Here is a 16,997-nt window from a genome sequence, read left to right as displayed (position 1 = left end):
TTGTTATTGTTCATATTTTTTTACTAAAAGTTCAAAATTATAAGTGTGCTGCATTGCGATTGTTCAGATTGTTTTACTAAATGTTCAAAATTTGCGATGTTCAGAAGTTTCTACTACATGTTCAAAATTTGCAATTGTTTAGATTTTTTTTACTAATTGTTCAAAAGTATAGGCGTGGTGCACCTATTTCTAGGTGCACCATGGTGCATCTTAAAATTCCCCCCCCCCCACTCACCTGTTAAAAATTTATGAACCTAAATACAATAATAATGTATGTGGACTATACGGTAATGATTGTCTTTATACGTTGTCATGTAGTTTAGCCCAAAATTCAAGTGATCCATTTAAGTTATTATTATTATTGGGCTTGTTACGTCTTTTATAGAGTATGGGTTTAGTTTTATGTGTAGAGACCGTCGGATCTTTTCTAATGCATGATGGGCAAATTAGGGAAGGGTGTCTATATATATAAATAGACATCTAGGGTTATGGTCCCTAGTAGTACACACAATAGACTCTCAGTTATATCCCATCAATAGAGAGAAACCCTAGCGTGTGTATCTGCTAGAAGACGCGTAATCAAGAAGGGGCACGATCAATTGACACGGAATCAAGTGCGCTTCCGCAATTATGTTTTACCGATTAATTTAATATGAGGATTAAGTATATTCTAGGAATTAATCCTAACATTGAATTCATGTGTTTCATAATGGATTCGTCCCTCCCAATCCATTAATAAAGACAACTTAATTTTGAGTAACATTCACATAATTGTTTAAAATTCTAAAAGTGAAATCAAACACATGAAATTGTTCTCATTGACTGAACTCAGCTGAACTGAACTGAGCTGAACTGAACTGAACTGAACTGAATTTCAACGTAAGAGAACACGCCCTAAGTCTACTAGTCTACTTTAGATATGCAAATTGACCTCTTTAAATAATTAGCTCACGTAAAAACATGGAGGGTGTCCGTATATAACAAAATATGTATTCTAACATCTACGTTTTATTTATTAATTAATTAATTTATTTATTTATTTGTTGTTGTTTAAAGAGCCACAAGGGCGGGGTAAGAAACGATCCTAGGATATTCTAAAATCAAGAGAAAGTTCTAATCACTTGAGATATCCTTCACTCTCAATAACTCATAATAGATTGTTGTCTTGATGCTGTCTAAACTAGTCCGAAATCAATGATAAAAGTATACAAGTGCTCAAATATTTTTTTAAAAAAAAAACTAAAAGTGGACGATTTCAAGTTTCAAGCATGTCTGATGTCTTGCTTAGGCATGGCGCCGCACTACCTTCTATTACCATGTTACTCCGTACTACTACGTAGATGCTATGCTATTCCAATTTCCAATCATTTTAGTACACTTTAACCAATTATACAAAATCGTGCTTACTTGAATGATTATTGATTCTCATTTTCTCAATATAATGGCGCCAATGATAGTACTTCATAATATTTAAAGGTCTAATGTGCATCAGTTGAGGTTTCATTAATAAAATCACTATCGCGATTATTAGCTTATTTGATAAGAAAACATGGCGCTTCATCGGCAGTGGTGAAAGCGTGGACACTCACTTTCAAAATTGTAAGAGAAGATGAAAAATCAAGTTCTAGTAATTGTTAAGGCAAATTACACATTAAAAAAAATGTTCCAAATATGTCACGATGTCAGATCATGACAAAGAATATAACCTGTTTTTATACCCAGTTTGCTGGGTTGATTACAATTCTGTAATTATTCATTATAACCGAATTTCGGTGACTATATGCTTCAGACCTCCAGTACTCCAGCTGAAAAGGTTCCAGAATACTGAGTATTACTTGGCTACTTGCCACAGTTTCAAATCTAAAAATGAAGGGAAGATTAAGTGTTGGTGATCAATATTCAATCAATCAAGCAAACTAGACAGTTCTTCCTGTCAACAAATCATATATAGTGTTGTATTGACTTTGGATTTACTTTTATGTGAGCTTCTCATCTGCAGCATCACTAGGAAGATCTGGTCCATTTGGAATTTTACCAGGGAAGTTTGTCTCTGATGAATCAGAACTCGCCATACTGCAAAAGATATAACGTAACCATAAACACAATGAGTTGAAGGGTTGTTGTGGAACAATGCTCAAACAAATGTTAATATAGACCCACCTTTTGTCCACGAAAACCATTGAGCGCAGTTCACAGTTAGCAAAGCTGAAAATATCAGGAAGAAAATTCAGCTGTTGACCATAACAAACTAAAATCTAATTTAGCAGAATATAGAAACTTGGTGACTAGATGGAAATGCAGTTACAATGCGGGGATAAGCAATATGCCCACAAGGTTTTCAAGAAAAATCAGGACTTGTATCAATTTTACAAAAGGTAATGCTGTGAACCTATTTGTTACCAATGTCAGTTTTCGGTCATTGTAAGAAAGAATTCATAATTTGCATGGCAAGTATAAGCTATATCTTGAATTTGTAAAAAGTAATCAATCCACCGTATAATACAATAACAAGTTACTCTCTCCGTCCTAGAATGATTTTTTTGTAACGTATTAAAACAAATTTTATCATGAAATACTTTGTTGAATAAGTGCTTAAATAAAGTATCATAATATTAAATTTTTTTTTATATTTTTCACTAACATGTATATTATATACATTTATGGTCAAACTAATGCATTGGCATATGCGCCAAGTTTATTGTGTTAATTATTCTGAAACAAAGTGAGTATGAATTACAAGTAGTTTCGAAATTGTTTAGTTTCTAAGCTAGAAGGTCAAATATAACAAATTTTCTCTAAGCTATACAAAATTTAAAGTACATCATCAAACAGTTTGGGGAGGCAGTACAGCACTTACTGTGTACAAATTTCATCTTTCACCACTTGATGACAATCATTTCCAAAAGCACTGAGTGTGTGAAACAAAAAGCCACTATGGCTGACAATAGCAATCTCCTTCTCACTCCGGGTCCATAGCCTTAATCACAGATGAGATAGTAATTAATATGTTAAGTAAAGCAGAGTCACCAGTTTTATAAAATCATGAGCAAACAATACCATTTCAAGAACTTCATTCCTCTTTCTGCAAGTTCTTCATCTGTTTCCCTTACATCCTCCTTCCACAATATGTCTTCATTTTCAATCTAAAGTTCAGATATTTCGCATTAAAGAAAAATAGCATGCACGAAAGTAGGGAGTTGTACCATAATCATATAAGAAAATACAAACAAGCAGTTGATTCTCATATAATCATAACCAAAACCTCGGTAGGAAAAGAATTTACTTTCGAACTTACCAATGAGAAATCAATTGCAGGAAAGAGAGTTTCGTATTCGCTCTTAGTCCTCCTCTTGTCACATGGATGGACTCCCTGCAAACAAAAATAGGGAGCATAAGTCATCATAGATTGCACAGAGAAGCACAATCATATTAGTAACAAGCAAAGAATGAGGCACTAAAGTTTTATAGTGGCATTCTGCTGTCAAATGGCAAATTCTGGGATTAACTCCTCCTATAAGAGAGCCTACAACATACATTAACTTTTATATGATTTACAGTTCAACCATGTAAACAAGAGAACCTAGTAAACATTGTGAGTCCCACAAACCCCTACAAGTAAACCTCAAAACAAATGTAAATTGCTCTAAAACAGCAATCATATCAATCTCAGATTCTTAGGCATTGAGAAGCATGTTTAAACCACAAGTTATCTATGTTTAAAGCTTATAGCAGATGGTCATCAAATCAGAAGGATTACTATATATTTATTCCCAAAGTTTAGTCTTGCAGTTATAATATATTTATTATTGTGTGATTTTTTTTTTTTTTTTTTTTGGTAAATAGAATTATTATTTTGGGATTTTGCTGTATATTATTAAGTTATGTCTCTTTATTTGCAGAATTATTTTGTGTTAGTTTTACTATTTTACTTTATCTATGTCGTAGCTGTTTACAACAGAAAATAGCATACAATGTAGCATCCCAACTAAAAGTCTTTTGCAAGCATCACATGTGAATAAGCACAGGCCAACTGATTCTTGGCCCTTCTCCAGAAAGAAGGATAAATGTCAACTAAGGAGTTCACACCCCATTTTTATCTAAGTCCAACATGGAGGCTAGATAATGAAAAGATAAGAAGATATTAGCGAGGAGCAACTCAGTAAGGAATTGAACATCCATTTCATTATTCCTTCTATCTTCAACAATGAACAAGGAACTCTAATAGCAAAATAAAACAACAATATCAGTCTTGATCCCAAGATGGGGTCAAAACATGAACCAAAGTATTATCCCATGTACTTATCAACCAAGATCCCCTCACATCATGCCTTAATATCATGTGCTATGTGTTCTTGTAAGCCCAAAATATCATATCTAACACCCTCCACACGAGTCATCTTTGGTTTCCATCAGCTTCCACAAAGAAACTCTCTACTTTTATCACCAATGCATCTTTTAGTCTACCCCTACATGCTCAAATCAATATCATCAAATATCCCTCGCTTTATTTTTGATGTCTGCCACTTCAAATTTCCTTCAACATCTTCACTTATACTCCCTTTGTCTCTTAATTACGTGTCTGCTTGAGTTTTATCACGAGAATTAAGAAAATTAGAGACTCCTTAAATCCCATAATTGAAAATACAATTGCGCATGTGGGGTTGAAGAGAAAGATAGAGAGAAAGAAAGAATAATTAGTTGGGAATTAATGAAGAGAGAGAAAAAGTGTGGTGGGAAATTTAAGGTCAAAAGGCATCAATAGTACAAAAAAGAAAGAAAAAGGACGTCAAAATATAGCACATCAAAATAAACAAAACATTTTAGACCCCCTAGTACAAATATAAGCACGTTTTTAAGAGAAGGAAAGAGTAGTTTCATTCTATAATATGTTCCCAAACATGATCTCAAACATATGTAACTTGGCTACTTTCCCAATAATAAGATCCTCTTCCTAATAAGCCTAATAGTTATCCAATAGAATATGTCCTTAAACCATAAAGGTTTTTTTTTTTTTTTTTTTTTTTTTTTTTTTTTTTTTTTTGAAACCCCATAAAGGTATATTAATTCAAGCAAAAACCCCTAACATAAGTCATATTTTGGTCAATACATCCATTCCTAAGTAGGATCAACTTAAAACACTTAATAACCCTCACTCTTGGACATTACCATCCAATGTTGCTACATCCTAACTTAACTCCCATTAGAAGATGATTCCTGAAAGCAAAAGATCCATGATTAATTCGAATAGGATGAGAAAATTAGTAGGGAAATTTAATCTCTTTCTGGTCATGTTTTTGTTTGGGTATTTCGATAATAAAATGTCCCATTTCCTCGAGAAACAAGCCCATAATACACAAATAAATAAATTTTTGAGATTGGACATATGATTTGAGTTTAATATGAGACAATGAGACTGAAAAGTAATTGAAGGAGACACAAGCAACGATGATGGATGAGGCAAAGCCTACATTAGAGTGTATCTAATCAATGAATTTATTCCTTCCTTACTTTTTATTATATAGTCCTCGTTATTATATCTTGATTCTTTCTTGTACGTATATATTCCTTATGTCCCAACATACTCCCTCCGTCTTTAAATACTTGCTCTACTTTCCATTTCCGGTCATATTTAAATACTTGTTTAATTTCCTTATTTAAAAAGCTTTTACAATATTTAATTCATTTCTCTCACCTAGTGGACCCAACATAAATCATATATTAATTTCATATTCTCTCTCCTCCATTCTCTTCATACTTTTACTTTTTACAATTTTTTAGTCTTCTACCTACCCCACAGCTTCCATATTTTATTACTTTCTCCATATTCTCCTAAAACTCCGTGCATGGAAAAATAGAGCAAAGTATTTAAAAACAAAAGAAGTACTAAGGACATTTTGACTGGAGACAACGTTGACCATCATCTTTAATTTTTTATTAGTAAAAACTATAGAGGATTTTTATTTGGATAATATATATTAGGATAGACCCAACAAGTTACATACTAAATTTCATTTTGTATACATGCAAAAAAAAAAAAAGTCATAGTGAGGTGAATAGTTCAAAAAGTCAAAACGTTGCGAGCAATTTAGGACGGAATAAGTATTATCTAAGGTTCATTTTAGTTCACATGAAAGAACTTTAGGTAAGGTTTGGAAACCTTGAATTCATTTGAAATGAAAGAATTTAGTTCTAGATTTTAATTCTGGGATTCAATTCCAAATATCATGTTTTAAAAATACTAGAATCTAGATTCAAGAATTTCCAATTCCGCTAAAATGTTTGGGAGAAATATGCAATTAAAATTCTCGAGTTAAAAACATTTAAATTTTTTCATACTCCCTAAGCTAAGTATGAAACAATGTTATTTCTTCACCCAAATTAATTAAAATGTTGAATAGGTGTTGTTCAACACCAAGTTTGAGTTTTGATTTTTTAACCCTAATTTTATTGCTCTCTCCTCAAGACTTCTCGTCATCTTCATTGTCATCGTTGAGGCCAATATCAATGATCTCAATTTTTCTTCAAGGTAATCAGAAGACGTGCTATTATTTACACTTGACTAAGTTTGAACAATTAGCTTCAAGATTTAATGGAGGATAGAAGAAATAGATTATCATTCAAGAGGAATAAGTATGACAAAGGAATGAGAGACACATGAAGGCAAAAAAAAAAAAAAAAAAAATCGAGCATAATCACAAGACAATCACATAATAGTGATTTTTTCAAGGAATTTTCTCTTCCATTAATGGTAGTGGATAAGAGAGAGAGAAAAGGAGAGTAAAAGAGTAGCATTAAAAAAAAAGGAAATTTTCAAGATTTTAAAATGACATATTTTCTCGGATTTCAAATTCATTAAAATGGATATAGTTGCTTAGAGGGTTGGGTTTGAGCCAAATCCACTTCTAAATTCTAAGTACTTGCAAACAAGATAATTGGGTCATATCTAGAATTTCAAATGAAATTCTAGTTCTCAAACAGGCAAACGGACCTCTTAAGTTATTTACAATTTTTTTGTTTGTTCATACAATTTAACTATTTGTGATTGTGATCATAGTTATAGTTTTCGGGTGATGGAATTATGATAGACAATGATTGTTGTTTGGAGCAAATAACTTGAGAATACTAGGAGTGTGCAGCTCATCTTAGCGGTCTCAAGTGTATAAATTGATCTAGCGATACAAGTTTATTAGGGTTGATTTATCTTTGCAAGATAATAAGTTTTTAGTGATCTACAAACTACATAGCCTACTAATAGCGGTGATAATTTATCAATTTAACTACTGAATTGTAGTATCAACACGGTTTGAATCTAAGAAGCTTTGATTTATCTAAGTCTTTTGTGATTGAATCAGAGACTATATTGGCTTGCTTATCTATCAATTGTATATAATTTAGAAACTCCGTTAACTTTTATATAAAGACTCTTCATATAACTTTCAACAACCCACCAATTTTTAGCACATATTTAAAATAATGTGTATGGGTTTAGTTATTCTGATGCAAAGAGAATTGATATTCTTTTTTACTTTATTAAACAAAAAGCTAGAATTCCTAGGAAGTTAGATAATATTTTATCAGTTCTGCAAATCAATTCTTATTTCAAAGCTTCAAAAAACGATACTTTGAAGCTGCAAAAGTTTAACCTTTTTAAACTTCACCACCCATTTAAGAGTAGGATAGTAAGATACAAGAACTTATTTGATGACATATAAAAGTTTAGCTAACCACAATTAACAATCTGGAATCATATATCCAAAGGGGAGCAAAGGGTGATGTTTAATATCCTGTAAGCCCTGGTGTCATCTCAGTTTAAATGCCACATCTTGTCAAAATATAAAATAATAAAGAGATATATAAAATTTTGTGCACGAAACTTTTTTAATTCAGCAATAATTCTTCCACCTAAGGATTAGATGACATACCAAGTGTTCTCGACAAGATTCAACTGCTAGAAAAGGAGGGCAGCCAAAGCTTGAAATTGCAGGTCGGCCACTGTTCCCTGCGTCTGCCACCATCAAGGGTGCAACATCTACACCATCATTATAGCTACCACCTCCAAAAACTCCTACTGCAGTTTGTATGGTCCTACAAAGAATCGCAAGAGCCTGTGAGACAGGACTCAAGATAAATTTGGAGTATGATTATTGAACTGGTAACCGTGAATGATAAATAAAAAATCAAACTCATTGGACACTTCACTTTTGTAATTTATGTATTCATGATTTCATGAAATCTTGAGAGAATGCAGTCCGTAGCTCTGTCCCTCCTTTTCTTACGCTTATCTACATTCTCTTACCCTTTGCAGTAGTACTGCACCTCAGGAAAGGATGAAGGCAAGTCCCTTTGGGATTCCATCAGATAAAAACCAGCTTATCACATAGGGTATGGATTGTCCCTGTTCTCATTAACTAATGTATGAAGCTAAAGACAATTTTGCAAAGATGCTCACACCCTCATCAAAATTGGCTCATTAACAGAGATATTTAGCACAGTATTACAGTAACGTTACAAGCAAATTCTCAAAGCTTACATGAAAAAGTACACGGAATTGAACATAATTAACTTTCAAATTTTAGTAGATGCATACCTTGTCAAAGGAGATGTGATTACTAAATCAATTTTCTTGGATAGTCCACTTCCTTGGACATGTTTCCGCAAATTATCCACCTGTTACGCCAAAGGGGAAAAATATTAATTAAAAAAAAAAAACAATTTCATACCATGATGTTTAAATTTTATTTAGTATTTAACAGCATAGATAAGGGGTGAAAGAAGAACATTAATAAGTTCGATATGCAACCTGCTCCCATCCACGAGAAGTTAGGCTAGCATCAAGATAGTCATAGGATAAGTATGCCTTAACATCTTTCTCTCCTGCAACATTATGATATCCTTGTGCATGCCTTACCTGTAATAATCATACATCCATTCATCAAATACAAGAATCAGCCCATTTAAATCTCCTCATACAAATCTTCTCATACCTAAGGAGAGAAATACAAGAAAATAAAAGGAAAGAATAAAAGTTTAACACACCAAATGAAGAGTTTTGCAGTGGTGCAGCGGGTAGAGTCCTTGACCAGCAGAAGTATCCATATCTGGGACAAGATTAAAACAATATCAAGATTACTACAGCTCAATACCCGGTACTACAGAGCACGAAAAAACCCTTTTAATAGCTGCTCAACAAACGATACTGTGAAATAAGCATTCAAACCCAACTGCTCAATGTAATCAGCCAAAATAAAAAATAAAAAATCACAATCACTTTCTATTTTTGATGAATCACTTTCACCACCACACAATAAACAATTATCAACTTGATGGTCTCATCATAAAATACTTTATTGTCATTACCTGCATGACCTTTGGCCTTGCACATTGTTTATCACAGTATTAATATACCCACTAAATGAAGCTAAAAGGTAAGCTAAAGTATTAAGACTCCAAATGTAAATTGTCCTACACTCAGTAAGAATAATATGTGTGCGCATCGCACATGTAAGTTGTCCCACACTAAGAAGTGTAATACTGATCAGACCGATAATTCAAACTCGCCTTCTCTTTTCGAGTAGTCCAGACTGATTTTACAAATAGGAATACCAACTACCAACACTGCCTAATATCCCACATAACAAGCATGAAATGAACGACTTTAATGTCATTTCCGAATAAACTACAAACCAACCAATACTTTACAGAAATTTATGTCACTATCATCAAGTAGCAACAGAAATTAACATTATCCCATCGATTTAATTATTTATATATTATACTTCATATCTTCAATCAAACATTAGAGCCCTTCATTCCAAGCCAATATAACAGCCAAAATCCATATAGGAATATCCGAATATTCCCATTTCCAAATTCATTGTACACCAACAAATTTTCAATAACTTTCCTGAAAATTCAGTAAAATAATTTTCAAGAAATAATCAACTGAGTTTTTTTTTAATACTTTATTATTTATATCAAATTAAAAAATAAAGCCCATTAACATATTCGTATAAGCGATTCTAATTAATAAAGAATGTGGACAATAATTAAACTAGTTGATCAAAGTCGCAAAAGATGAAATTAAGACTTGAAATCAAATTCTTAAAAAAATTAGATTTTAAAAAAAATAATAATAATAATAATAATATTAGCAAGAAATTAATGGAGCCGAAAATGAAAGACCCAGAACAGTGGATTATTGACCAATGACATAAATTTATTGTTAATGTTAAAAATAATATAAAAAATTGTGCCAAGAAACAAAATGCAACATAGAATAATCAACAAAGAGGGGAAAAAGAAAATGATATCCATAATAATAAAAAAATTAAAAAAAGGGTGTTACCTGAAGAAAGAGAAGCAAAAGAGAGGGAAGAAGTGGTGAGTTTAAATTTCTGGAGATTGAAGAATGCAAAAATGGAGGAGGAAGAAGAAGTGAAATAAATAGTTTTGCGGTGAATATTTATATTTGTTAAATATTTATGCGAATTTACAGCACACCGGGGAGGAGAGAGAGGGGGAAGAGTGAAACAATTCATTTTATTTTTTTATTTTATTTTTATTTATTTACGGAGTATTTTTTTTATACTTCAAGGTTTTGTTTATACTTACTCCCTCCGTTTTTAAATACTTGCTTCATTTCTCCTTGCGGAATTTTAGGAGAAATTAGTGAAAGTAATAAAATATGGAGCTAGTGGGGTTAGTGGAAGAATAAAAAATTGTGGAGAGAATTGGTGGAGAGATAATATATGTTGGGACCATTAGGTGAGATAAATTAATTAAATATTGTTTAAGCTTTCCAAATAAAGAAATGGAGCTAGTATTTAAAAACGGCCGCAAATGAAAAGTGGAGCAAGTATATAAAAATGGAGGGAGTTGCTTGTAGGTGAAAAAGGTACTATATACCAGTACTAGTTTTACGCCCCGTGCGATGTACGGGTTGTTTATTGAATTTTTAGATAAATTTTTAATCTTTATGTCAAATTTAAAAATATATCATTGATACAAAATTAGTTACGAATTAATGTGCTTTTGTGACGATTTGTTATGTAGTAATGTTCGATTTAATACATTAAAAAAAATTAACAAAAAATAAATTAAATAAAATAAATGTTCAAAACCCATTGGGTTGACCCGAACCCAAAACTTTGGGCAAAGGTTGAATATTTCTTAACTCGTAACCTGAAATGAACCAATCCAAGATGATTCATGACCCGACCATAATTGACAAGTCTACATAGTACTATTAGATTGTGAAGTATATTATTTTAATCTATTAATTATTACTAAAACAAAACTTTGCTGATGTCATCACTGTCCATATGTCACTCCCATAATAAAAAATTTCCTGCCTAAATGCATGATGATGTCATTTTTTTTGAGCTATTATATTTAGTAGATTTTGAAATTTAAATAATTGAAGCTTCTATATTACAAATACAACCTATCAATTTATCCTTACAAAATGAAATAATTTTAAGTTGTACACTAATAAATAGACTCCTTGTAGACACCTAAAAATGTCTCCCCAAAACCAAACCCGATGATGAACAACCTTTCACCGCCATTATTGGTCGGGTTGAGTATTTAATCTTGAAGTGCTGAAACCCATATTTCCATTTCATAAAACCAACCCAACTCCTATCCAATTTCCCCAAACCATAACTTATTTTCCTCTTTTCGTGCCTTTAAACCCAAAATAATTCTTTTCGTGTCCACATCGCAAAACCGAGAGAAATTGATTTTAGGGATATACAATTTTGATCCAATTATTATCTTTTTGGATAGTCCTTGAATTAAGCTTTCCAACCATATATCATAAGCCTAATTCTGAGCTATAACGAAAAAGATATGAGCAAAACACTAAACTCGGCCCAAAGCCGACAGCCTTCTATTAAAAAGGCCATATATTAAAATCTACAAATCATTTTGACCGGATTCGAATTGGGTTGGAAAGTAGACTTGATAAGCTTTCCAATGATATATTATATGCTTTATTCCGATTAACGGATCAAAAGTTATGATGATTTTAAAAACGGGTAAAAAACTGGAATCACCGCGCACAGTGCAAAAGCAACGTGTCACGGGAGTGTGCCCCGTCTGACGGTGCCATCCCCTGTCTGACGGTGCCTAATGTCGTGACACGGTACTGTACATCGTGTCACGGTGCCATTTTTGAAGCTTTTTCGCGTCAAATTCCACCGTGGCACGGTACCTGTTGCCATGACACGGTACCTATTTCCGCGCATTCCCATACTGTGACATGGTGTACTGTACCGTGCCACGGTGGACACTTGTAGACACCTAAAAATGTCTCCCCAAAACCAAACCCGTTGATGAACACCTTTCACCGCCATTATTGGTCGGGTTGAGTATTTAATCTTTGGAGTGCTTAAATCCATGTTCTATCCAACATATTTCATGAACCAATCCAATTTCTAGCTCATCATTTCCCTAAACCATAACCTATTTTCCACTTTTCGTGTCCACATCGCAAAACTGAGAGAAACTGATTTTATGGCTATACAATTTTGATCCAATTATTATTTTGTTGGATAGGCCTTTAAATAAGCTTTCCAAACATATACCATAAGCCCAATTCCGAGCTATAACGAAAAAGATATGAGCAAAACACTAAACTCGGCCTAAAACCGACACCCTTCCACTAAAACGACCATATATTAAAATATACATATCATTTTGACTTGATTCTAATTGTGTTGGAAAGTAGACTTGATAAGCTTTCCAATGATATACTATATGCCTTATTCCGAGTTACGGATCAAAAGTTATGATTATTTTAAAAACGGGTAAAAAACTGAAATTACCGCGCAGCAGCAAAAATGCCGCGACGCGGCAAAAGCTGACGTGTCACGTATATTCCCGTGACACGGTGACCATTTTTGTAATTTTGCTCAATTTTCCCCCGTGTCAAGGGATTTTGCACCGTGTCACGGTGCAATTTCCCGTGTCACGGTGCCCATTCCGTGACACGGTGCCCATTCCGTGACACGGGAATATTCCGTGTAATTTCCGCGTACTTTTTACACCGTGACACGGCATACTGCACTGTTCCACGGTGGACAATGCCGTGTCACGGAATTTCTTCCCGTGTCACGGTGCACATCCCGTGCCACGGGATTGCTCCGTGTTTTCTCCGCGTAATCCCTAAACGCGTTTTCACTTCCCGTAACCTAAATATTTCCCGTGTCACGCAAATTTGTACCGTGTCACGGGAAAGTTTCCCGTCTAACGGTGGGATTTCCCGTTTCACGGTACACTTTTCCGTGTCGCGGGATACTTTTTTAGGGTTTTTATCATTTTAGGGTTCCGTGTGCTCACTCAGCACATTTTCCCTATAAATAGGACCCTCATTTCTTATGTACGGGGCACCAATAATCATTCACTCTCACCTTACACCAAAAATCATTCTCTTCTCCCTCTTTAACCTAATTTCTACCCTCCTTATTCTTCCATAATAATTCCCCTAAACACTCCAAGGAATCTATACTAAACCCGTGGTTCCGTCCTTAAACCAAGGCGTGAAAGGTATAAATAACTGAGGGTTTGGACCAAATCAACTCTACTTTTTATTTAATTTAATTTCCATTTGATTTATATTTTTATTGAAATTACTAACAATTTATTCATGATGTAGCAATTTAAAGGAACGCGCGGAATGTGAGTAATTAATTAATTTAATTACTCTTATTTTATTTTAATATTGCTAGTATCATGATTAGGTTTATTATTATTTGATTTGACTAACGCTATTATTGTTAAATTGCTTCCAATATTAATGTTGATTTTATTATATTATATTTATGATCACCATATTGCATTTTAAAGGGAATATGTAATTGAAAACCACGCCTAATAAGATAATTTGGACAACCGGTTTAGGTTCCTTTTTAATCTTGTTGTTTACTTCAAGTGATCACAAATATTTTAGAATTATATGTTGCATTAATATTCAACCAATTTAGCTTAATAATAGATTGGAGCAAATTGAATATTTTGTTTGTATGCCTTTGAGATCGCAGGAATCACTTTTCATTATAAGAATCGAGTAGAGGCCAATACGGGCGAATGTGACTCCATGACTCACTTCGTACCATCATCCTCGATCCTCCTTTCGTGGTTCCGAACCATATGGAGTTAGTAATCTCACGGATTATGAATGGGGTGTAACCTTCACGGGTCAATCGTTGTTGCCTATCGTTGTCCCTTTATCGTGGTTGCCTTTTATGATCCGTGAACGGTTTACAAGTTCCTTAAAAACTTGTTGGCGGCTCCCTACTTTTCTTTGTCCCTAATCGTTGTCCCTAATCGTAATGTCAATTCCCACTTCCTATGAGTGCCAAGCATATTCACCACATGCTTTTAACGTAGGCGCACTTTGAGCGACGCCTACAACACTGCCATGTCACGGTACGTGTGCCGTGTCACGAAATTTTCTCGTGTCTTTTCCGCGTAAACCCTTCATGCGTTTTCACTTTTCGTAGGTTAAATATTTCCCGTCACTCCAGTTGTCCACCGCGTCACGAGATTTTCCCCCGTCTGACGGTGCCTGGCACCGTGTCACGGTGTTTTCTGCCATGTCGTGGTGTTAATTTTTAGGGTTTTTATCTTTTTAGGGTTCCGCGTGTTCTCTCTACTCAATTTCCCTATAAATAAGACCCTCATTTCTCCAGTTCGGGGCATGAAATCCTTCTCTCTTTTACACCAAAAAATCATCATATTCTCTCTATCCCATATTCTAATCTTTAAACCTATATTCCTAATTACACCATTCTTCCCTTAAGCACTCCAAGGAGTCCATACTTAACCCGAGGTTCTGTCCTTAAACCAAGACGTGAAAGGTACAAATAACTGAGGGTTTGGACCAAATTGAATCTGCATTTATTTAATTTAATTTCTATTTGATTTCTATTTTTTTTTAAGTTACTAACAATTTATTCATGATGTAGCAATTTAAAGGAACACGCGGAATGTGAGTAATTAATTTAATTACTTATTTTTATTTTAATATTGCTAATATCATGATTAGGTTTATTATTATTTGATTTTGACTAACACTATTATTGTTAAATTGCTTCCAATATTAATGTTAATTCTATTATTATTTTTATGATCGCCATATTGTATGTTTAAAGGGAATATGTAATTGAAAATCACGCCTAATAAGATAATTTGGACAGCCGGTTTAGATTCCTTTTTAATCTTGTTGTTTAATCAAGTGATCACGATATTTTAGAATTATATGTTGCATTAATATTCAACCAATTTAGCCTAATAATAGTTTGGAGCAAATTGAATATTTGTTTGCATGCCTTTGAGATCGCAGGAATCACTTTTCACTATAAGAATCGAGTAAAGGCCAATACTGGCGAATGTGACTCCATGATTCACTTCGTACCATCATCCCCAATCCTCCTTTAATTTCGTGGTTCCGAACCATATGGAGTTAGTAATCTCATGGATTATGAATGGGGTGTAACTTTCACGGGTCAATCGTTGTTGTAACACCCTTAAATCTCCCTCTACGGAAATACTAGTATTATCTGTATAATTATACCGTAGAGATAGACTTAGGCGTATTACCGCCGCGTGATTACGCAAGGCTATTCAACTTATTAAAAATAACAATATTTTGCAGCGGAAACTCAAATACTCTTCTTTATTAATAATAACCATAATAGTAACCAATATTATGAGTACACAAAATAGATACAAGAACAAATTCCTAATTTAGTGAAAACCAATCCCGGGACTCCAATGCATCATTTATTGACTCAAACCTGAAAATAAGCAACACTACTTACCATTACGGTAAACAGGACGAACCAAAGCAAATAAGAAGTACGAGTTAGCAAAATACGCTAAGTACGATAAGTGTAAGATAATTAAACTCAATTTATTCACAAACATGCTTTAAAACCAATTTCCAATAAATAATCCAATAATACCAAACTCATGGTGTAAAACCAATTCTCAATAATTCCAATATCAATAATCAATAAAACCAATTCCGATTATTTAAAAAAAACCAATTCCTCATATTAAAACTAATTCCTCTCCCAAGTGTGCACACCCCCAAGCTAGTCTCCTTATGTTACAAGGCTATTATTGAGGAAAGACCCGATCATGCAAATTCCAAGGCCTTATCAATAAACCAAATCCGCATAGTGGGATTACCAACATGCTTATAAAGCATAAATAATAATAAATCCATGATTCAATAAATCCTCTTTTAAATCCAATAATTCAACCTTTAATAATAATAATTCAAACTTCTTTTAATAAATTCAACATGCTTTTAAAATCAATCCTTTTTAAACATGAATAATAAATTAATTAATCAAAACATGTTATAAAAATCAATACTCTAATTTAATTATTAAAACCAATCCTTTAAACATACTTTTAATTCATAAGTCATAATTCAATTCAATTTAATTCAAGCAACATAAATCATTCAAACATGTTATTCAAATCGATCACTTTCAAGGTATCTAGCCACCTAACGTACCTTGATCTTCGCTTAGCCAACAACACTTTAAAAGAACTCTCAAGTAGCTTGATCAAAAACACCCTACAAATAAATATAACCTTAATCAATATAAGGTTAACAAATAATCACAAATAATTAAATTAAACCCTCCCAACTATATGTACATGAACCTCTTAAATTAATTCAACATGAACATTATTAAAATCTGATTTTATATAATTAAAACTACTCATAATAATTTTATATTAATCTCTCATAATAATAATAATAATAATTGAATAAGAGAAAAGGAGAAGAAAAGAATTGGATTTGCGCAGGAAATAATAGGCAGAACTTTAAGAGGCTATAACTCCTTCGATATAGCTCTAAATTGGGTGATTCTTGAGCCTAACCTCAAGGATTTTTCGAGATAAACAACTTTTTATGAAACGTCAATACCGCAAAAAATGAACACAAGTGCCCGAAAATTGGCTTCAAAGATGAA

General features: G+C 33.2%; 1 protein-coding gene across 3 annotated transcripts; it reads right to left on the bottom strand.

Moving 5' to 3' along the window:
* Nucleotides 1–1,612: 1,612 nt before the first annotated feature.
* LOC110688688 (phosphoglycerate mutase-like protein 1) lies at nucleotides 1,613–10,574 on the bottom strand. 3 transcript variants are annotated; one of them, XM_021865427.1, is made up of 11 exons: nucleotides 10,346–10,574; nucleotides 9,037–9,098; nucleotides 8,801–8,908; nucleotides 8,588–8,667; nucleotides 7,923–8,085; nucleotides 3,296–3,370; nucleotides 3,058–3,143; nucleotides 2,858–2,977; nucleotides 2,161–2,205; nucleotides 1,975–2,073; nucleotides 1,613–1,860 (listed from the first exon to the last, which is right to left on the bottom strand). In XM_021865427.1, exons 1-10 carry the CDS (start codon nucleotides 10,536–10,538, stop codon nucleotides 1,977–1,979), a joined length of 1,029 nt encoding a protein of 342 aa, XP_021721119.1. In that variant the 5' UTR covers nucleotides 10,539–10,574; the 3' UTR covers nucleotides 1,613–1,860; nucleotides 1,975–1,976. The 3 variants fall into 3 exon arrangements, with proteins under 3 accessions (XP_021721119.1, XP_021721118.1, XP_021721120.1); XM_021865426.1 differs by having other exon boundaries at nucleotides 1,613–2,073; XM_021865428.1 differs by lacking the exon at nucleotides 10,346–10,574 and adding an exon at nucleotides 9,358–9,397 and having other exon boundaries at nucleotides 1,613–2,073.
* Between the last annotated feature and the right edge of the window lie 6,423 nt (nucleotides 10,575–16,997).

Source organism: Chenopodium quinoa, unplaced genomic scaffold (genome assembly GCF_001683475.1).
Source record: "Chenopodium quinoa cultivar QQ74 unplaced genomic scaffold, ASM168347v1, whole genome shotgun sequence".
Classification (NCBI taxonomy): domain Eukaryota; kingdom Viridiplantae; phylum Streptophyta; class Magnoliopsida; order Caryophyllales; family Amaranthaceae; genus Chenopodium; species Chenopodium quinoa.
This window is presented reverse-complemented; position numbering and strand designations above follow the sequence as displayed.

Coding starts and splice junctions, on each gene's coding strand:
- LOC110688688 (XM_021865426.1), bottom strand. CDS start 10,538: ATGAATTGTTTCACTCTTCCCCCTCTCTCTCCTCCCCGGTGTGCTGTA. Junction 3,371..7,922: donor AATCTTGTCGAGAACACTTG/GTATGTCATCTA, acceptor TTTTGTTTGCAG/GGAGTCCATCCATGTGACAA. Junction 2,978..3,057: donor GGAATGAAGTTCTTGAAATG/GTATTGTTTGCT, acceptor TCTGTGATTAAG/GCTATGGACCCGGAGTGAGA.